Source organism: Dermacentor variabilis, chromosome 3 (genome assembly GCF_050947875.1).
Source record: "Dermacentor variabilis isolate Ectoservices chromosome 3, ASM5094787v1, whole genome shotgun sequence".
NCBI classification, from domain to species: Eukaryota; Metazoa; Arthropoda; class Arachnida; order Ixodida; family Ixodidae; genus Dermacentor; species Dermacentor variabilis.
In genome coordinates this window covers 61,329,820-61,353,386 of record NC_134570.1, presented here as the reverse complement: position 1 = coordinate 61,353,386, position 23,567 = coordinate 61,329,820, and the positions used below count along the sequence as shown (strand labels likewise).

Below are 23,567 nucleotides of genomic sequence, written 5' to 3'. Positions count from 1 at the left end.
ATATAGCCAGACCTTTGACAAGCAGAACAATTCGGCGTGGAGTCTTGAGCTTGGAGACAAATTCGTCGAGGGAGTGGGCGCCGATAACCTTGGTCCCCTTTGCCTCTTTCTTGAGAAACTCGTCCACTTTCTCGACTGTTCTGTTGAAGGCACATACCTAGGGGAGAAAAAAAAGAATTCGGCAGATACACTTAAGATTGCCTATGTGTGGGAATGCGAAAGCATTGTAGTCCTTTTGGTGAAATGCTTTTTTTTTTCTGCGCGTTCCTTATCTGAGCAAGTTCTCGCCTGCGTTTCACCTGTGCCTCGGCAAGGCCAAATGAAAACGCTCCAAGCGTCTCAATCCACTCGCCTGCCCGTGAGGAGCTCATAATTCGAAGGACTGCTCAGCGGCGTTCAACTGGATATTAATGCTTTATACTTTACACACTCAACTTGTACACTCGTGACGTGGCACCACCTCCTACACATTGGCTGCGCCGTCACGTGCCCAACCACGCACGCACTAGACCCCACCTACAGTCAGCCAGATGTGACGTGCGCAATGACGTATGCACCGGCCACACCTCTATACAGCCAGAGCCGTGGAGCAGCCGTAGCGACGGGTTTAAGCGTCCGGGCTTGATTCCCATCGAGACCGAAATTTACGTAATATTATTTTCGAACGAATTAACTTACTTTGTTTACAGGAACCTCTCTGAGAAATCTGACGTCAACTTGACTACGACGACGGATTTCCGCGTAATGGGACATATAATGCTCTCGTATTAAAATGTAATTTCAAGGCATTATGGACAGACAAAACTATCAGATGCAACAAGAAGCAATAAGCTCCTTTATGCCTGTAAACGTTTCTTACAGCTTTGAATCTTGAATACACGCAGCTCTGTATTCGTTGCAAAGATTACCAAGAATAGTCCACCATGACACCCAACCATGCAAATGACGCTCTTGTACTGCAAACACTTGAAGGCAGACTCATTTGCTGTGAAGAAGGCACAAGGAAAGTAGCTGTGGCCCCATAGATGTAGCGGTCAGATGTTCAGGCAGCAATTCAAAACGTCACTGGTAAGTCGAGAAAAATGCACCGATAGCAATGACATGTGCACCAAGTGTCCTGTGCCCAAGCTTGAGAGGGTAACGTTAATATATTAATATTGCAATATGCGACACCAAAGAGAAGAGGGAATGGTGGAATTAAGTTATGGTTTTGTGTCTACATGAGAAGTGTACAACAGGGCCGAAAGAGTTCTTACAGGTGTTTTTTTTAGCCGACTACATAAACATATGTCACTATAAATTGAATAATCGCCGAGGTTACCCATGTTACCACATTGAAATACACAGCAAAAAATTGTTACGGTTTATTTATTTTTACATACAATATGTTGATGTCATATGATATACGATGTACGAGTTTGATGACACCACCAACATGAGAATACTACCTTCTTTACATCCGGTATTTTTTACAAGCATATATTCATAACATGCTGATATCGGTGAACACATTAAATTTGCTTCCTTATATCCAATAAGTAATTACATCGACATTTGACTGTAATGTCAATTGCCTTTACTTTGCATCTTCTACGTGTGAGCACTTAATGCAGCAATCTCAAATGTCTTTGTTGCTGTTTAGGTGCGTGACTAGAAAGAAGACTGGCTAGAGACAAAAGACCACATACAAAACAAGAAAAGACTTCTGAATGCTCACCACAAAGCCATGGTCATTCATGTTCAGGATCAGGTTCTGTCCCATGACAGCCAGGCCAATGAGGCCTATGTCTGCCCTGCACAAACAAAAGACAGGCACATATTAATTATTGCAAAATGTTCAGTACAACGGCACCTTTTTTGCATTTCTGTAATGTTGAAGTCTAGGACCTCCTAAGCAAAAAGTATGCGGAATATCTCGAGACTGAGTCTGATGCCAGTGTTTTGACAAGCGGATTTTTGCAGAAATGTTGGTGCCAAACTGCACTTGTCTCTTCCTCTGTTCTCAAAAATATTTACATGCGTGTGCACGTACATGCCTTCAAGTACACTTTCACATTATTAGCAGGAAAGTACAACGGTCCAATCCATGGTTAGAAAGCAGCCTTCTAGGGTGGTTGACTAATAACCATATGCTGCTAGTGCAACGAAACACCTTGCAAGCATCAACATAGGTTGAGTGCAAACTGTAAGCAGGTGCGGCACGCTTAAGAATATTGCAGACACTGCTCCAGCAATTCTGTGTGCCTTGATTTCAGATAATTCAGACTGCAAGTACCTTCACACTACCGTACACTAAGTACCTTCACAAGTACCGCACATTCAGACTGGACCGATTAGTCAGCAATTTCACTAACAGCGATAATTGTAACTTTTTTTTCGCGGTGTGATCCCTGACGTATCGACCAGTCACGTGCGAGTTCATTGCACAGGTGCAGCCAATGTGCACAAAGTCCGACTGATAACAGAAAATGTGTGGTAGCGGTTTCTCCAAGCATGACAGCTTGCGACATCCGCATGAGTGGTGCAAACCCAGCGTGCAGCGAGAACACTTATTGAACCACTAAGCATATGAGAAATGTTCCATGACAGTGGCAGCCACTAAAGTGGATGAAATCTCAGTATAAGAAGGTCTAGGTAGGTCTAGGAAGGCATATATGGAGAGGACGTAGGGAGCTCTTTAGTTAAAAGCAGAGACATTTGCCAGCATAAAATATTTGCCTACATGCTACTCTGCAAGGGAGGAGAGAAAAGCCCTAGACGAAGGAGGGCAAATCACAATGAAGAAAAAAATGAAAACAGCATGACCATATCTTGATTTGACTTTTGGCATCTTCAGCGATGAAATCTGGCATCTCATTTTGATGTCACTGCTAGCTTTTCGAATGACAGCTAACGTTTTGAAAGAAAACCAATGAACAAAAAACCGAGGGCTTGACTGTGCATCAACAATACTGCCAGGGAACTAATGTCTGTATCAAAGGGCTGACATCACAAACAGACGTCAGATCACGGCAAATCTAAATCACGTGAGGTGCACCCTAGCTTCCCGCCGCCATCATCTCAAATGCATGCTTGAGAACACATAATGGAAATATTGCATCGAGCTACTTTGAAAGATTAGGCGTATGTAATAACGAATCCATCATTCGTAACCAGAACAGAGCTTTTGTAAGCAAGAAAATGACGAGAACAGAAAATCGGAGTGGCACCATCTGTGGCACACTATGGTACCTCTCACGTGACGTCAGCACTACCCGATTCACAGGTAGCGGCAATGAGGGAGGTCAGATTTCGTTAGCTCCTCAGTTCTGGCGCGGGCGGTTCAAATAGAAGAGCAGCAGCGGGACCTCCAGTGACAATTTTCTACGCAACTTTGTTGACACAGAGGAAGCGATGGTAGACTTCTAGACGAATAGTCGATCGATCTAGCTCGACTTATCTTCCTTTACGTCCCTTTAACCTGAAAACGGCACTTGCGACGTTAAATGTGACGCGAGACGGCTGCAGCCGAAGCACAGAGTACAGGAAGGCACTGTATAGATTGCATACACGCGATCAAAGGTATAAGTGGGCGCTATGCGATATCGTACTCGGGCGGCTCGCCTACTTTCTCATCCACTGGTTGAGCTTCATCGCCGCGGAGGCAGGCGCGGCACGGGCAGCCGTTGATCGGCTGCAGCCTCTGCAGCGGTCGCGGCGACAGCGACAGCGACCGGTCCACCATCGCGGTGGACTTCCTCGTCCTCGCCGCTTCGGCCGCGGCCGGCTGCAGAAACCCCGCCGACTCCTCGGTTTGAGCACGGTGATGATGATCCCGGACAATGGCACATGCCCACAACACGGAGGCGGCGATCGTCCAAGAAGCGGGCGGCCGGAAAACGAATCGGCAGTTTCGCCCACAGTCAAAGCATTATTGAACGCGGTATAGCAACGTTTCGCGCCGCGCTACCGCTCCTCACGCGGGGTTCTGACTATAGGAAGGCGCCACAGGCTAGCGCGGCAAACGTGGCCGCCTCATGAGTGCTCAGCGATTGAGGCGCCACACTCGGACCCCCATCGCGACCGGTGTATTTCCCGCTACCGGTAGCCGCTGGTTGGCCGCTGGGGTGCCAAGTTCAGTACCAATGTATCACAAATGCCTCCGCTTTCGTAGTATATAACAATGCACCAGCTTCAGTTCCCCTGGCGCCCACCGGGAGCTGAAGAAGCACAGGCGGCCACGCGCTGAGCACTATACATTCCAAGTGCATGCACTCTTAAGCAAAAGCACACCCTTTTGCCCTACAAGAGTAATTGTCATCCGTCTTTTCCGCATTCCCTTTCTATAACGCGGCGGGCCCGGTACTTCCAAGTCACGAACGGCATGCCCGTGTTGTAATTGCACCGCTGGCACGAATTGTTGGGAACTCGGCGCTGACGCCCGTTGTTGCACCTGGGTCGCAAGCCCCAAGGGTAGCGTTGGCCTGGCGGCCTGGGGTACAACTGGAAGCATCCGAAGGTCCCGGCAAAGCATGAGTCGACTGGTAACAACGAAACAACTTGTTTATTTTAACATCGCAAAGAGTTGGCGGTCAGGTTTGACCGAAGTAGAGAGACGGGAGAGCACTTCACTCAACAGAAGAAATCGGAGCCCTTCTTTTTGCGTCCGGGGGCAGCTGTTTTTATACTCTCGCAGTTGAGGGCAAGAAGGAACCCCTCTATAGACGAGCACGTGACTGTGCCGCTCGGGCACAATGGGATGAGAAGGTGGCGTAGCCGTCGTGCCGGCGCCGTTCGGGCACAATGGGAAGAGAAGGTGGCGCATACGCCGGGCCGCGCCGCTCGGGCACAATGGGATGAGAATGTGGCGCATACGTCGTGTCGGCGCCGGTCAGACCCCCTCGCTTCACAGTTGGGGGAGCTCCTCTCCCCGGCTGCCGCGCTTCGACAAGCGTGGGCACCAACATGCACATACACACACGCACATGAAGACACGTGGCATTAGAACAGGCCTGGACGCGCTTGGCGGGGAGGCGTAGCGGCGGCGCCGAACGGGCCAAAATGTCTGCCGCTTTGAACGAAGCCCCGGCGTCCGTTGCAGCCGCGCCGGCTAAACCGCGCGTCGTAGGCGAAACGTAACACCCGTTATCAGCATGGCAGAGCATTCTCGACAGGAAAGTAGCGGGCGCAGCGTTTTCAAGGAAGGAAACGCAAACAAGACAGATGCCGATTATCGTTGTGCGACAAATATACACCCCGAAGGGTGTACATTTGTTTAAGAGTGTGTAGCGCTTATGCAACGTTTGTGTCCGAATTTCTCCCCCGTTGTGCGCTGAAAGTTATTCCTCATGAACGGCAGTCTATTCTTGTGACCCCCCCCCCCACGTGAGGTCAGCATTCGTCTGAAGCCCAAGGTTCAGGTTACACAAAATACTCGGTATTCGAGACGAGGTCGTGCCCGCTCGAATAAGCGTCGGTTCTCCCGCTATTCTCTCACACGGATGCGCATTTAGCTTTACACGCGGGACAATAAGTTCAAGTATTTACTACCGAAGAGAAGCGACGAAATGAGGAGAAAGACAAAAGAGGTCTTTGGCCACGTTGCCACGACTGAACGCAGACATAACGACAGCTAGTTCGCGGCCATTGTGAAAGCAGCGCCTAGAAAGCAAGCCGAGACGAAACCGCCTTGCTTGAAACTTGCGGTGATGAATGACGCGCTGCTTCGCCGGTGCCCCGAACGGTCCTTTTCTTCCCTACAACGATGCCAAGGGTGTACAAGTTACACCCTTCGGACACCCTTTCCCCGCTAACGGGGTCAAACCGGTGCAAAATCGGCGAAGACAAAAGATTCCCTCTCTCTCTCGCCAGAACGCGACGGAGCTTCACGGGTCCTCGAGCTAAATAAGCTCATCCCAACTCTCGTTCACTGCGCATCTGCCAACCACCCTTAAGGAAGCTGCTGAATTCACGCTCAAAAAAATAATAAAGTCAACAAGGCGTGCGTGCGCGCCAACTCATTCGTGACGAGCGCGCTTGAGAAAGCCGGTATACGGTGCCATTAGGAGCCGCTTAAGAGGGAGTTCAGAAAAGCCGAAACACGCGCATACGACAACGACCGGAGAGAGATAGCTGGAACAGCGGCCGAAGCGAGAGAAAACGACCGAGCGAATCAACCAACCTGCACGGCGTTCCTTTCTCCCCGGCCCTCGACTGTCTCTCTCGACACCCTTTAAGCGAGACTTTTCTCGACAGGGAGGAGCGGCGCGCGCACCCCCGCAAGCAGTCCTCCTCGCTTGCCCGAGATGGAGGCCAGAGATGCGACGGAACGAGCACGCAGCTCGTCAGTCTGCACACGTCTATCGTGCAGTCGCAGCATGCGCTGTGGGCCAGCCAGCCGACCGACCGACCATGCAACGCTCAAACAGAAACAGCGCAACCGGGCTCAGACGTGCTATAGCTATAGCGGCTTTGCGAATGCAGTACTTGGCCCCGGAAAGAAAATGTTAGCTCAGAAAAAAAAAAAGGAATTTTTTTTATAAATACTACGTGTCATTCGCAGCATACGCGAAAACCGCGAACGTACTGCTTCTTAAGCGCGAGATAAAAGCGCGAGGCGATAGCATTTAAAATAAGCCGTCAACACGTTCAGGTGCGCGCTCGATCGCTCTAAAGATGTTGCGTGCAGTGCGGCAAAACCCGAGTCTCGTTAAACTGGAGCACTGCCTACCCGTTTTCCGCCATTCGTTGCAGAATAGGAATCATACGGTAATGTTCCATAGGCCAGCGAGAGAACAAGAATTCGTGAAGGGTCGTCATCCTCTAGGATCCGCGCAAGGGCACGTTTAGCTACGCGAATTGAACACAGAGGACACGGATCATGAGATGGAAGCCTACAGAATAAAAAGAAAAAAAAAACAGGTCGGATAAGCACATACGGCAGGTATTGCGTAACAAGTCATGGCCGGCAGCTTACCACTATACTCACAAAGCACATTGTATATAACATATGGGGCCAGAAACACTGAGGTTAACAAAGAAGCTTAAGAAAAAGACCACGATGATATCAATGGAACGAAAAATGACAGCCGTAACTTCCAGAGACAAGAAGAGAGCAGTGTGGATCAGAGAGCAAACGGGGTTTGCCGATATTCTAGTTGACATTAAGAGGGAAAAATGGAGCTGAGCAGGCCATGTTATGCTTATAACCGACGGTCTATTGGAGTTATGGAATGGTTTCCAATGGAAGAAAAGCACAGTGGTAGACGGCAGAGAATTGAGTGGCGTGATGAAATTAGGAGAGAGAGAGGAGAATGATAAAAGGCAGGGGGGTTAGCCAACACTGAGGCCGCGTCGGCTACGCTGCACTATAGCGGAAGGGGAAACTGGAAACATAGAATCAGCTGGCGCAAAAGGGGGAATTGGAGATCGCCGCGAGAGGCCTTCGTCTTGAAGTGGATATAATTAGGATGATAATGAATGCGCGTAATGATGACATCACTTAGATGCGAGCCAGCGCGAAACCGCCCACCGAATCTGTAGGGAACGGCTGATGAGAGTAGCCGGAAGAGCCCAACGGACAGTTCTGCATCGACCGCTATATTATGTGCGACTGAGTGAGCAGTCTCGCAGGCAGACTATTTAAAATGTTTAGAAGAACGAGCTTAGATATAGCATTTGTCTGTCTAACTTGCATTATAACCAAGAGAACGGATTGATGGCTGATTGACGTCTGCAGGCGACGAAACTTTCTAACAGACGATGCCAGCAATTCTTAATTGTTTGTTGCAGACGACGATGAAAATCACATCAAAGGCATCGAGCAACCCGGCGTTCGAACGCAGGCTACGGACGAACTGTCCAACCTACCGCGTAAATGGAAACATTCTCAAGACAGACCTTCAAAAATTGGCCCTTTCCAGTTTCTCAAAAAACAGACGCATTCGGTGAGTCACTCGCCGTCGTCTGCTTTCTGCGCTGTATACAGACGACGGCTCGAAACAAGCGCCCGTGGCCGCAAAAGACGGCGATCGAGTCGAGCGACACTGCATTCGATTAAGTGCCGCTGCGGATCAGATCGGCAGGCGCAGTGCGTAAATACATTGCAATGCTGCACGAAAAACTGCCGCTAGCACGTGCGCCCACACAACCACGCGCGCAGAGAGAGAGAACGCACGATACGTAACGGCGATTACGGGCGCGCACCGCTAATCGCGCACCGCCCGTCTGCGCCCCAAAAGGCCGCACGTACGCACGCACCGCGAGCGCGCAGCGGTTACGCCAGACGACCGACGGCCAAGTCAAGCCAAGCAAGGCAAGGGCCGCGTAGCGTGCGTCGAACTCTGCGCAAAAACCTTGCCGTTGCTGGAGCTGCGGCGTGTCTGCGGCCTTGTGCCAGAAAGCAAAACGGGCGTCCCTCAATTATAGCCGAGGGCCGTTAACAGGCGTTTTTCAGCTTCGCGCTATCAAAGACTGAGCTCTTTCCGATTTTCTTGCTTTTTATCTTTTTTCTGCACACACGTCTTTCTGGCATGCGCGTGCCCGGATATAACTACTGAGACGCCCGTAATCGAAGGTGCGCTGGGCATTGCACGAAGCAGACAGATATCCCCTGCGCGACGCCCTCTATATTAAGAGCGAAGTCGACCTTCCAGGTATGCTAAGAGGAAACGCGTAGCACGCCTAGAGTTAGCGTGAATAATGGTCAAGGGCTTTCGGGCACGACTAGAGATATTGCAAACGACAGCTTGCACGCATCTCATTCTCCGCAGCCAAGAGCACCCTGGAGCAACAACATCGCGCCCTGGGGTGCATGCCCATGTGGGCGAACGGCCGTGTGCGTGCGCTGTAGATGTAACCAAAGACGTCACAAAAATTGCATTCCACTTTGTGAAGGGTGATGACCAGCGAAGCTGCAGCACATCATACAGGGTTAGACAGGTGCACATGTGTTTATTTTCAACGTTTGGTAACGGCAGTGAGCTTTGCGATTACTGTGATACGCACTGATCGGTTCGGTTACAACCTTATGCGGAACCCTGGTCAAAGTTAAATCTATACACGACCGCTGTTGAGTAGTTGAGTGAAGTAGATTGGTGTGGCACTTCGAACCAGACTCCTCTAGCACAAACTGAGTGAACCATTTCTTGTCTGGCTTTGAAATGTCCACATTGAAGTCTCCAACGATGATCACAGAGGTAGTGTCGTCGCGGCTAACCCATGCAAAGTGCGTGGTCACGCAGTTCTCGGTGTCACACTTGGGTTTGCCTGGAGATATACACAGTGGACCTCACCATTCCACCTTTCGTTTGTACGGCACAGATATCTCCACAGTCGGTGGCAATGTCCTCTTGCGAGTCAGGGGTGTATGCGGTTGCACACACACATCTTGTCCTTTGCGTATATGGCAATGCCTCCTGCTCGCGAGTCCATGTGATGTTCACAAACGATTACACTATGCCCACCGACTTTAAATAATGCATATTTATTTATTTATTTATTTATTTATTTATTTATTTATTTATTTATTTATTTATTTATTTATTATTTTTAGGCACGGAGTGCTTGAAGCCTGCTTCACCTCCGCCGAGGGTCGGCCTGGTATTGCACTACCTCCGGGATCCGCCCACAGTTTTGCTAAAGGGGGGGTAGAGGTATGCAGCTTTGCTGCAAACTTTGCGGCAGCTACCGTACTAGCACGACTTGGCAGACAAAAAGGAAAAAAAAGCAGTGGCGAGTAGCAGGAGTGCATTAAAACAAAAGGTAGCTTATTTTCAACACTTTTCTTCTGTGCATAACGACAATTTTAGAAGTACGGTTTACTGTAGGTTAAACGAAAGATTATACGCAGCAGTCTTGATGCGTTATGCACCTTTTTATCGGAAAACGAAAAACAAAAAAGGAGACTTTCCATACACTGAAACGAGTTGAAAGATCGCGTTTTGTTCCGATGTAGTAGACTGATAAGGCACGTGACCTGAAGTTTCATGGAGCCACACGTTCGCTGCTATTATCGCGCGTACGAAACCGTCCGTTCCCGTGGAACAACGGGAATTCCCATCAGCTAACGGTATACATATATTCACAGACAGGGGAGGCTTCGCGTGTGACAAGGAGTTAGGCGCAAGGAAAACGCCATTAAAACGAGACGAGCGGCGGCGCTTGCACGCATAAGTTCAGCAGTGGTATAGAAACCTTTATTTAAAGGTGCCTGGTGGCGGACTTCGGCTTTGGTTTGTTTGGATGCGCACGAAGAAGACATGGCCTATAGTTTGCCGTATACGCAGTTTCCTACAAAAAATAATAGTAACTGAGGGAACTCTGGCGCTACACAATGTCTATGGAAGCTGCAAGCATGGCGGTTCAGCCAACACGGAACCGATGAAAACTGACTTCAAACGGCCTTGCTTACGTGTTCGCATATTTATCATGTTCTACAATAAGAAATGTCCGTTAATCTAATAATTCGCGATGGTTACGGGTGTGCACACAGACTGATTGTGCCTTGATGTATTTAGAAAGCTACGAGCACTGCGAAATTTAGAAAACATGTGAAAGCGTAACCAACAGCGGCACAAGGACGTCTGAAGCCACAATCTCGATGATTAGACAAATCCATGCAATATTCACCCTTTCCATGGTAATTGTACAATCGCAGCGTCACAGTCCCCCTTAAATACTTTTTGTAGGAAACTACGCCCCCCCCCCCCCCAAACTATACACATGTATAAAAGCAAGGACGTATGGATAAGAGAAGTTCGAAGCTTTCAACCAATAGATATAGTCTATACAGTGACGCCGGCTTGAGTTTACTTGCAGGCTTACTCCGCAGTATGCGATGGAGATATGGAAACGAAAAACTTATCGACTTATATGGGCGGGGCTTTTGGCAGCTGTAGCCACGTCGATATATTAAGCTCCACCACACCTCGTTTCGAAACCCTTCGTCAAAGACAGGACATTCCCCTTTTGGCAGGACAAGCGAAACGACAACTTTGTTGCTTCAACGCCAGGCGGAAATCGGCGATTAAAAGGCTTACAGAGCGTTTATACGCGTACAAAGATTGACAAAAAAAATGTTCTTAAAAAAGTTCTACAGTTCCCTGTACCACCAGCGTGTCAGAAAACAGCGGGTTGCCAGCGCCGAGCCAACAAACTTCGCTCCATGCAAATTGGTTTGTCGGCCACGTTTTTTAGCCTGTGTGGGTAACAAGCTATAGCGACCTGCGCATAAAAGGCACCGACACCAAATCCGAAATCGTTTTGCTCGTTCCGCATGAGTGGCAGTGAAGAGAAAGCCAGAAATACAAAACGAGAGTGCGATAACGGACCCCGCCTTCGGCAGGTACAAACGAACAGGATATACGAGACCCAGGCAACGTATATTACACACAGCTCGGAGCAAAAGAAGCAAAACACGAAAGCGTCGAGCTGCTCCAATTTGAACTCGGTACCCAGCGCGGGCTGCGAGGCACCAAAAGAAAAAAAAAGAAGGAAAAAGAATAAGTAAATTGCCTGCGGTCAAATCCGCCAGCGGTGGAATGGGTTGCACGCCCATACGGTGGGTGACGCGGAAAGTGAACCCTGTCGACGACGACGCGGATGAAAAAACTGCGCGTTAAGCTTTCAAGTCTTCAACGAAAGCAGAGAAAAAAAAACAACTGACCCTTAAAGATAAGAGCAGGATCTCAGAACTACGAGCAACTTTCATTAGGGCGAGGCGTAAACAACGACAGCAAGATCGCATATACTCTCTGTGCCAGTTTTGAGCTCGTCTGAAGTAATCGAAGGCGGCACCAGCGTAGGCAGCAGAAGAAGGGGTGGAAAGCTTATCAAAGCATACATGGATCGGAGAATAAGAGGGGAGGGGGGGAGGGTCCTGCTGCACGTACTGGACTGTCGGCACGCCTCAAGGGAGGGACGGGGGGAATCACGAAGAAAATTAAGAACACGGACCATGAAGCCACAAAGCTCGTGCAGGGGAAGTTATATGTCACGTTTGATTGAAGTGCAGAAGCAAGAAGGAAAAGGTAAATGAAAGCGGACGAAAAGACTCGGAAAGAACTATGTATACAGCCGCAGGTGGGAGCTGAACCCACATTTTCCGCACTAGACGGGCGGTGCATATGGTGGAGGCCACTATTCCGTCCACTTTCTTGGCTATTAGGCGCACGCGTACAATATTAGCGCTGCGAGCGTTTCAATGTAGCAAACTCAGTCTGAAGAAAGAAGGACGGAGTTCAGACAACCCGTGTACTAACCATCGTTTCCATGCTTGAAGATACCGTGGACAAAGGCGCCAGATGCTTCTCTATACTAATTTTTGTAGAGGAAGCTATGCTTCCCGTCTGTATTCCCGAGAGGCTTACACACTATAACCAAATGTATACACTAACGAATTTGTAGTCTAATGGAATCTTTGAAGCTAACTTCATCGACTGCTATTGATGAAATCAACGCGAGCGTGCTTAAATATACACAAGGTGTCGCTAGCGTCATGTCACACATTTTTCAACCGTCACTCTCGTCTGGAGTGGTGCCGCAGGACTGGAAGACAGGCAAGATCATTCCGGTCCCCAAAAAAGCTTCTCCAACGTCACGTCTTGACTACCCGCCAATTTAAATTACCAGTGCTTGTTCCAAACTGATGGGGCATGTAATCTTTTTCCCCATCGTGAGAGTTCTAACTTCTAAACACTTTTCATCCTAGTCAGCAGGGATTTCTTAATTTATCTTGCAATACTCAACTTGCACTCTTTATAAATGGCGTCGGTTCCGAATTAGACCTTAATATACCTGTAGACTCATTGTTTTTAAACTTCAAGAAAGCTTTTGATAAGGTTCCCCACAATCGTCTTTTGTTGAAACTTTCAGTCCTCAATCTCAATCCCCTAATTTATGATTGGTTGCACAGTTTTCTGACCGGCCGGCAACAGTTCGTTTTCGCAAATAGCTTTTCGTCTCCTCTGTCTCCTGTGGTTTCTGGGGTTCCTGACGGTTTTGTTCTTGGGCCCTTTCTCTTATTAATCTACATTAACGATCTTCCTGATGCTATAGCTTCTAACATACGCCTATTTGTGGATGACTCATTTACCTACCCATTAACAACAGCTCAGATATCCTAGTTCTACAGCGTGACTTACAAACAGTTGATAAATGGTGTAAAACATGGTTATAATGTCTTTAAATGTAAATAAAACCGCATTAAACTCTTCCCATCGTCGGCATTCTTATTTAGCACCCTCATATCTCTTAGGTAACTCGACAATATCATCTGTGGCGTCTTATAAATACCTAGGGCTTATTTTAACACACGATCCTTCATGGTCATCTCACATCGCTAAAGTAACTAACGAAGCTAACCGCACCTTAGGCTTTCTCCAATGAAATCTGAAATTTGCCCCTCCTTCGGTAAGAACCCTTGCCTACAAATCTGCGGTAACGCCCATACATGAATACGCGTGCTCAGTTTGGGGCCCTCACCATACTAATCTTTCTAGTATGCTTGAATCTGTCCAAACCCGCGCAGCCTGATTTATCTTCCACGACTATTGTTCATATGCTATAGTTTCACCGCTCTAAAATCTAATGCGAATCTTTCCAGTCTAGAAACAGGACGTCAAATGTCCAGGCTCATTCTTTACCACAAATTTTATGCCCCGATCGATAATAACAGCATCATATCGCCCGCTCACCGCCATTCATCCCGCACTAATCATTCAAAGTCAGTATACATGCGCGCACATCATCCCAACTGCATTCGTTTTTCCAACGTACAGCGAGAGACTGGAATGATCTTCCTGAAGCGGCGCACCACTCCAGTGCGACTGAGTTCAAGACTGCCATCGAACAGCTACTTCGAAGCTGCCCACCTCTAATGAAAAACCCCTCTCCAGGGGCATCTGAGGAATAAATAAATAGACCGATGGGAAATTCACGCCCCGAAACTGCGCATTCGGTGTCGAGGGAGGGTGCAGTGGAGGACGCCGAATGAATGTGGTCGACTACTCGGGGTACTTAAGTGCATCCACATGCTTTTTTTTTTTTTTTGCATTGCGCTCCCATCGGAACGGAGGGGCAGTGTGACGAACCCGCCACCTCGTGATCGGCAGCGCAACCCCCTCCCTCCCGTATGTACCTTCCCCAACCGCGTACCAACCCAACCGCGGCGGGCAGGAAACATAAGGAAGCAGGTCACTTTTGTCCAGGTACAGTCAGGTGCAGTACGAGCTGTGTAACACGGTATCCCTGGTCGAAGGGGGCTTCCCAGAGTGCACGGCGATGCCCCGGCCAGACAAAAGAAATGGAATAACTAAGAATCGTACCGAATCACCGCTATATATTAAACCAATTTTTTTCCGTATATGTCGGCTCCGCCGTCCAGTCTTGGAGCCCTTGCGAAACCGGGCATCTTTTGTTGCAGCTCATACTGAACGTGACTCTACGCAGTGCCTACGATGCCGTCTTCAGCGTCTAACCACGGTATTTAAACGAAGATTTCTTTTTTTTTTTTCACGTCCGTAACACATACCAGTCGTGGTAATATAAGCGCCGACTCGAAAAGCTGTCTTCGGGTCTCGTGGAAGTGCGCGGGAGGGGGGGAATATGGCGGCGACACATTTCCCTTCCCCCTGCTCGCCCTCTTTCCTTTGTCAGGCGGCCGCTTAAGCGAAGTGGTCGTCAAGAAGAAAAGGCGAGCTTCCGTCATTTCCGCGCTGATGACGTTCCCGGAAGCCGCTCGTGCAAGTCGAGACGCGGACACAGAAGGAACGCCGAGCGGTCATGCTCTCGTCTCGACCTCAATCCCGCTTAATGACGCTGCCCAAATGTAACCGCGCCGTATTTTCCGTTCATTCATTCTCTCTGGCATTCCGAAGCGGCGATCAACCGCATACGCGTACAGGAACTGCCGGAGCGTCATATTCTCTTTGGAGGTCAAGGATATAACCGCGACGTCCGAGGCTCGAACGAACACGACACCCGATAACCGCGAATTCGGCCGCATATGTATACCTGTCACGTGACGTCACGGACGCGGCTTCTCACCGTACTTGCATGAACCGAAGGTGGCAGCCACTATGACGTCAGCGCAACATACCGGTGTCTGGCCTCTTCGACGGTGACCGTTTTTTTGACCGCATTGCCACCGTTTTCGATTTGTACGCCCGGCACAATTGATGCGCCAAGTGGTGCTGTCGCGTTTCTTCTTTAGGCAGCCTCCCGACGCGCTAGTACCCCAACACGGTGGCCCCGATGACGTCAATGCAAACTATCTATATCTCAGTATTTATAACGCGGAAACCATGATAAGGGCACGATTACATCATACAAACCGCGCGTACGCAAGCGAAAGAGTCCGTGTATAGCCCCACTGAGGAATGCTGATAAAGCAGCGATGAAATATTGTATACGTCTAAACAATCAAGCTTCTTCTAGAAAAAGAAATGAAAGTACAGGAAACCACTCGTAATTTGCGCACCCATATATACGGTTATCCTATCATATCCGAACTTTCGTAACACACAAGCAGCAATATTTCGCGAAGTTATATTGCGAAAAGTGTGGCGAAAAAATGAAAGAAAAGAACGAGAGTAAAGATGACACTTGGAGACAGTTTATCGTATTGCTGATCTATACATTGCTTGCACCACATTCTTTCCAAAGTGTAAACGCGCACAAACTAGTCAAACGACGCATTCTATTAAGATGTATATACTCCGCGACGGACAGCCGGCCGTGGATGCACGTACCGACATGAGGGCGTGACGAAAAAAATACAAATTATGGCTTTTTACTTCCCAAAACCACTTTCCGATTACGAGGCACGTCGTAGTTGGGAGCACTCCAGAAATTTGGACCAACACCGTTTCTTTAATGTGCGCCTAAATGTAAGGAAACAGGTGTTTTTCGCATTTCGCCCCCAACGAAATGCGGCCGCCGTGGCCGGGATTCGATCCCGCGACCTCGCGCTTATGTGGGCATGACTGTTCGCGAAGACCATCACTTTCGCTCGATGGTCGGGCTATCTCGCGAAAATTGCGTCGACCTTAATTAAGTTCCCTATGCGGTGAACGCATACCCCTTCTTATCGTGCACCGGCGAGCGACGCGCGTGAATGAGTTATCCACATATTTCGCGTTCTTTTCATATACGTTCCCATATACGAGGAAAGCAAACGCGCGCCAATGGAGAGTGCAGGCAAAAGGCGGCCGCGCTCCTTGTTTGCGATGCTCGACAGGTGCGTTTCGGAGCGGAATAATAGAGACGTACAAAAGCACAGTTCGCAATAAGGGATCCGAACATCTGGTTGTGGGAGTTCACAGCGTTTTTCTTTTCAATTGTTCAACCTAGGTAGGACATTAGGCAGTACAATAGCAAGAGCTTGGTGGCGCAATCCACCGCCCCGTTCCAAAGGGGACACTCATAACATCCATCCATACACTCGCCGGGTGGGAGACGATGCCCCAGAGCCATGGGCAGCTGCTCAAGTTAAAACGCAAGCCGCATGCTTCTCCGCGTACGTTGAACACGGCAGCTTGCTTATACTGTTTGCGGTGGGTTTTTGCGCGGCAATACGTGTATTGTCGCGTCTCTCCGAAGAGGACTGGCGACGCTTAATGGGGACCAGCTGGCTTACGAAAAACAACGTCACCAGTCATCTTTGGAGACGCGTGAGAATATATACAGGGTGTCCCAGCTAAGTTTAGCCAGAGTTCAGAAATATGCCGATGCACTCTTTAAGACGACGCGACCAAATGCACGTTGCCGACTATTGTATGGAGTAAGTCACTTTTGTATTCTTGATTGATTTCATAATTAGCAAGATTAATTAACAAACTTCGGAAGCAACGAAGCCAGGCAAAAAAAAAAGAATCCAGTTAGAAAGTTGTAGGGCGGTTTGCGAAACGTCCGATTAAGCAGATTCTAACTTTCTATTTATTAGGTATTAGTGTTGTTCCGCTTACTGCAGATGCCCGCGAAAAAAAAAACGTTAGCTGGTATATCATGTGTATATCCTCCCGAGACACCGCAACAGCTCGGGGACGCAAATGTTTTTCAAGTCAGCCCTTATTATCGACTGGTATGCTACGATTGCGAAAAAAAAAAACTTTGCTTAAGTACAACTGTTAGATGCTGAAAGAAGCATCTCCGTGAAGGCGAATGCGCTTGACGGGCGCTTTTTTTTTTTTTTCGCTGTACACGTGGCGGCAGAACGGTCAAAATCAACTTAGCGTCAGTTTTCTCAAAAGGCAGACGAGAATAATGCCGCTAAACCACTGCCATACAATTCCGGAGACATGTTTCAAATTAATGATGAATACTACAAAAAAAAAATCGTTGATGAGTAAACACCAAAAACAACTAAACTAAGGCAACGTGCAGTACATGATGGCACATATGGGCAGACATGCGCAGTGCGACCCGGTTTTGCCAGAAGTGCGCGGCTGTCCAGACGTAAAACGTGGCCTCACAGCATTCAAGCCAACACTGCATGGCGCGAAGTTCCAACAGTCTTCAAGATTGAACATTATACAGGCGCGGACAAAAGTAACTGGAACGCGGGTGCTGTGGCCGAAATGGGTCCCAATGGCCTCACTATAGTATACTACAGCCTCGAGACTGATAAATGCCGTTGGAATTGAAATTCCACGGTCGCCGTCCTGCGCGCATGCGTAATCCGACTTCTTGCTTCCACTTGAGCACGCTGGGACGCAGTTGTACCACAGCGCCCATGTTCCAGTTACTTTTGTCGGCATCTGCACACCGCTCGAAGACGAGCCTGCGATGCGCTATTGTGTTAATGAGACAGTATACGAAGAGTGACCCGAAATCAAGTGGAACTGGGAAAGTGTTCTTCGAAAATTATTTTCGTTATTTTAGGGTAACAGGTTAATTACCATGCGGAAGAGAACATGAAGGAGGGGGGGGGGGATCCTTTGATATAGCCTCGTAACAGCAACGCTGGTAAGTCAATGCTATGTAATGAATCCGCAAGCATTTTCTCGTATCTGTGGCGCTGCCGCGCGAAACTTGCCAACTTCAACATTTGGCTGCTTTAGAATACGAGGCGGTCCATTAAAAAAATAGTAACTACAGACTCAAATCGACGCGATCCAAATCAACGGCAAATTGGCGTGAAAGTTTCGAGGTTTTCGTTTTCAACGTCATTTCTCACTTACGTCAAGTCTCCTCTTCCAACAACTACGAGTGGCTTCTGTATTCGATATCTTAACACAATACTACTGGCAAGTTATTTTCATATTTAGTGTCCCTTTTAACTTCGAAGTACAGTGGCGGGGGAAAACGCGCCCGAGGCTTGAGCGTTCAATCACTCCGGCAGCCGATCCAAGGCCGTGACCTGCACGCCAAACCAGACGCGATTGGAGCAATACGCGAAACAAAACCTGCCAAGGCCACCAAGAAAGACAACGTCAATGATTCATCACTGGGCGTCAACTCGCCCGTTTTCCTTCGAAAACTAAGGCTAACCTGGTGCAAGCTGTGGTGCCGACGAGCGCACTGTAGAGAAGAAAAAAAAAATGTACGCGCGTTTTCGACACGCCATACGTTAATTCTCAAATTTTGAGACTAAAACGGTGCCAAGGCATGCGCGCACACTTGGTTACGAGGGACTCTGTAGCGGCGGGCCAAAAGATTAATTTCGACCACCTAGGCACCACCCTGAAGCACGATACGCCCATTGGTAATCTACACCCACAGGCAAGCGGCCGGCATGGCAGGGAATCGGACCCGCGACCTCTTTTGTTCAGCAGCAGAACGTAACACCCACTGTGCCCCACACAGCGGTGGGTTATGCAGCGCCTCTCGAGAGTCCATCCGGGAACGCTCAGCTTCGGAGTTTCATCTATAGACCCGACAAAAACCGTCCAAAAGCGAGACGCGAGATCATTTGGCAGATCCTCGGTCTTATAAAGGCGATCACAATCAACCAATCAACTCAGTCAAAACAGGGTTACGGCGCCAACGGCACTCACTCTTTTCCAGGCTGCCATTTGGCCGAACGGCTGCAGAGACCGGCGCCCATGTCTGACCGCAGGAGGCGTGTAAACCGAGCGAAGTGGTCGGTCGCCGGCTGTGACTAACACTGGGCACCCGGCTAAACAACGGAAACTGCTCGGCGGCACACGGGGTTTTTCTTTTCCCCGAGACAGTCGCCGCGACGGTCGGTCAGCAGCGGAACGTCGGCTTCTCTTGGCCGGGACACTCCGAGTGACGTCAGGCGCACAGCCGAGAGTGCTTCGTCGAACAGAAGGAAAAGCGGGTGCGATGACCCGGGACTTGCAGATATCCCGGAATATCACTGCGGCAGAAAGAAGAAATCCCGGCTACTGCGAAACTACGGATGAGAAGTTCTTGCTGGTGCACAATAGCAGTTCGAAATGTTCTTGGGTCTCGAACCTTCCGGGGGCACCCTCTGGACGAATCCGCAACGGACTGTGCCGTTGCTCGCAGAAGGAACACGAACGGTTCGTGAACGGTACAGCCCACTTCTGGACTACCAGGCCTGATCGGGAGAGCTCGGCGAGCCTTCGACGCAGCTGCAGACGATCCACTCCGTGCACTCCAGAGATGCGGCGCCCTGTCGTTTAATCGAAGGGGGCGTACTCTTTTCTCCGTCGATTGAATAAAAACGAAACTATATCAGTAGAAGATAAGTAAGCGTTGCAATGTCGCTAGCAGGCTGAACGACGACCCGTGCTCAGCCGAGCCACAGAAGGTAACCTCGACGAACGCGCGCGTGCGCAGGCCGGCACTGATGCAGCGACAGGCTCTCCACTTCAGATTGGGGCACGCTGATACCAGGAGGGCGGAGAAAATGGGTGATGATGGTTACCGCCGGCAACCACGATTCCAGGGCATGCGCGCACTCCCTTTCACTGCGGCTGTCGGTAGACAACAACACACGAACGCGGGCGAGCACGAGACACTACTGTGCCTCTGACAGTGAAGCAGACGACGACACGGCTTGAAACTAAGCAGACGACACAGCCACCCGATCGAGACAGACGAGCGCAGCCGACTCGTAGCCAGCTAGCTCCAGCGGCGTAATAACGCGCGGAGCAGCGGTCCGCGGAGCAAAATTAAACACGCCGCGCCGCCCGCAAAAAGCCACGACCACTAGCCGCTGCGCGACGCGAGAAGAACAAAAAAACAAAGTGAAAGCAGAAAAAGAAACAAGAAAACGCGGAACCCGTTTTCTAGGTGCTCGCGCGCGTGAAACGCGCGGAAGTGTGCCCCCCTCGGCCTCTTCTCCCTCCTTTCCAACCTCCTCGAACCGAGCTGCCGGACTCCACTTCGCAATGCGCGGCCCGGTCTTGCAGTGTGTGTGAGGATTATAGTGAAAGTTAAAACGAGAGAGCGCGTCGACACACCGACACGCAAAGCAGCGACGGCGGGCCCGCGGTGCTACCCCCGTCTACCGGGTTAAAAAAGAGAGGAGATGGGGGGGGGGGGGGCATGACAGCGGAGCTGGCTGTGCAGTTATACCGGAGGAGGAGAGACAACACAGTTATACCAGGAGGCGTGACGAATCAATTGTGGCCGCAGCCTCCGACAGCAGCAGCAACCTCCCCCCCCCCCTTCAACACAGAGCACGGTGGGGGGCGCCGAAATCTCCCCCCCCCCCCGACTACTTTTCATTTCCCTGGCGGAAATAAAGTTGCAGAAAGAGCAATTCTCGAGGCAAGTCTTCTCGGTCAGAGCGTCACGCGCTAAGCCGACGCCGAAGAACGCGCGCGCGTGCTGACACAGCCACCGACGAGCATTCATCCGGCACGTGGAATGCTGGCGCCGTGCTAGCTACCGGTGCCAGTGCGTGCACTGCCAAAAAAAGGGGCGAAACGTGAAGGGGAGAACTTTAGCCAGAAGAGGGAAGTGAAAGTTCACGAAATCTCTTGTTGTACTTTCTTTCCTTTTGCTTTGTTTTCTGTACTTTCCATCACGTTCCATCCAGCACAAAAGCGAAGCAAAAAGAAGCGGCAGCTGTCACGTGGTGCTGCCAGAGGCGTTTGCACCGGCGAAACGGGCCGGAACAATTATGTAGTACAACCTCGTTTTGGCGAAAGGGGAACCTGCATGGAAATCCGCGGCAAGGTGTTGGAGATATGGTTAATGACACGGATGACAGGCATCCAGCTGTGTGTAAGGTACCTCGCACTGAAGGGTAAATTGACAGTAGCGCCAGAAGGCAAAGCCTAGCGGGCGGTGGAAGCAAAATTAGAGCGACGCGACGAACATTCACCATATCGTGACGCCGATGGCGCACCACAAGGCAATAGTATCCGAGACCTGAGCATGTCGAAGAGCGCATGGTCAGCATAAGTGGGCGTTGAAGAAATTGCGGCCACTGACCGAAGTCAAGGTGAAAAAACACACAGAGATGTTTCGGGACCCGTACGGGTTCCTTGATCACACTAAAACCAGGCCTGTGATCAAGGAACCCGTACGGGTCCCGAAACGTCTCTGTGTGTTTTTTCACCTTGACTTGGTCAGTGGCCGCAATTTCTTCATCATCATGTTACCTGACCAGCCGAACTTACGTCGAACTCTTGACTATAAGTGGGCGTGTTTACGATCGAGATTAGAGGAGCACGAACGTTTGAGAGATTGAGCTCGGGAAAGCTGGTTGCGCAACGCTCAGACAAGCGATTAATTATGGTGTTTTACGTGCCAAAAGCACTTTCTGATTATGAGGCACGCCGTAGTGGGGGACTCCGTAAATTTGGACCACTTGGGGTTCCTTAACGTGCACCTGAATCTAAGTACGTGGGTGTTCTCGCATTTCGCCCCCATCGAAATGCGGCCGCCGTGGCCGGGATTCGATCCCGCGACCTTGTCAGACAAGCGATGAAGTATGGGTCGTTGCTGTTCGTTCTGGCGCTCATAACGTAACACAGGTGACGTAATCTGATACAGACCACGTTTCGCAATGAGACAAAAGCGTAATGATAACATCAATAACTCGGCGAAAGCAGCGACAACGTGTAAGACACATACATTAAAGTTCGATACATTATCATATCCTAATTTGTCCCGGTCCAACGGCCGAACACGGCCGTTTCTTGGCAGAGCTAGGCAGGACTACTTTTCTTTCTTAAATAAGTATTTCAAGTGAGTTAAGTAGAAGGCTTTCAGGTGGCAGCGGCGAACACGAATTGATAACTTGAAACTCGGGAACTATGTAATTGAACTGCGTGCCATACTAAGCTGGGTAATAATTTTCCCCTTTATCTTACACGGTCAAGCTCAATGATCATTCAAACAAATGCAGTTAAATATTTCGATTCGAATTGATGTGGACGACCGGCGACTGAGTTTACACGGCTTCGGCTGGAAAACTTCACGGTCGCGTGACTACGCGGAGTCGGTTTGTAGACGCCAATAAGAATAAGGCCCCCATTTCAAGTTATCTTTCACTGGACAATGCTTTGTTCATCCTAAAATAATGAGCTATGCTGTTTGTTACTGCAGGTCAGCACAAGGTTTCTGAAATCAAACAAAAAGCCAAGGCAGTAAAATTGAACACTGCACACTTATATATCCATACAAACAATTCACACACTTACATCCTCCATGCGCATCTACCATGCACACTTATATATCAAGCCTTCTCTTTATCTTTCGTTGATTTGGTAGATAAAGGCGAGGCCTCTTTAAAAGGAGTGGTGTGACGTTTCTAGCAGGAGTGATGGCCGAATTAACACGTAGTGCATAAGTGTGCAAATTCCCACAGAATCAACGGTTGAAATTAGCGCACTTCTTCCTCTTGTCCTTATCTGAGTGCGCTAAAATAATTTGCAACTATACGTTGAGCAACATCCGCAACGCATAACTGTTCTACTGCTTGAATGTGACATTACTCTATCATCGCATTTCTATAACATTTTATGACGTCATTCGTTTGTGCGCCTTGTATATAATTTCCTTATAAAATATAATTTGTAGTAAGGCTCCCACATATACAAATTGTCTCCCAGAAAGACGTGGACGATGTCTGTCATGTTCGCACCCACTTCAATCTCCTCACTGTATCGGTCCCTCCACTTCCATCATCGAGGCTGCCATCTTAAAAGTTCACCGCCTTGACTACCAATTGAGACCTCCAGACACCACTGAGATGAACTGCCGTTGAGATCTCAATGGCATTTTGGGCTGCCGTGTGGACTCAGGTCAACTGTCATTAATCCCTGCAGTTATCCGCTTAATGACAGCTGGAAATGCTTTTGTGTAAATATGGTGTTAAATGACTCATCCAGACCACGGTAGACGGTCTCTGCAAATACGCAAACTTCAGTACTATGGAGTAGAGAGTGGACTTGCGCAAACAAGCCTAAACCTCAAAATAAGATGTGGACAAACGACCTTACGAGGTGTGACCTTGCATAAACTGTCAGTCAGGTTAGACGACCTTAGTTTGAAAATCTTACCGAGAAGTTGAGGTGCTTTCAGGAGACTTTAACTCACCTCTGAGTTGCCGCCAACGACCTCGCCTTGACCTCATTATTCTGATTGAAATCGGGTCCTCAAGCTAAGCCTTGAGATCGGGTACCTAATATCGCAAGTGCTTC

The 23,567-nt window shown here is 49.3% G+C and overlaps 1 protein-coding gene across 2 annotated transcripts in view; it reads right to left on the bottom strand.

Annotated features, from left to right (window-relative positions):
- Pgd (phosphogluconate dehydrogenase) overlaps positions 1–23,567 on the bottom strand; it is a 70,279-nt gene that overhangs the window by 17,711 nt on the left and 29,001 nt on the right. The window contains exons 1-3 of one of the 2 annotated variants that reach the window (XM_075685342.1): positions 18,975–19,101; positions 1,718–1,793; positions 13–157 (exon numbers count right to left, since the gene is read on the bottom strand). In XM_075685342.1, the coding sequence (XP_075541457.1) occupies positions 13–157; positions 1,718–1,793; positions 18,975–19,024 (271 nt within the window). In that variant the 5' untranslated portion in view covers positions 19,025–19,101. Of the gene's footprint in view, positions 1–12; positions 158–1,717; positions 1,794–18,974; positions 19,102–23,567 lie in introns of those variants that run through there. The other variant, XM_075685345.1, reaches the window with a different exon arrangement.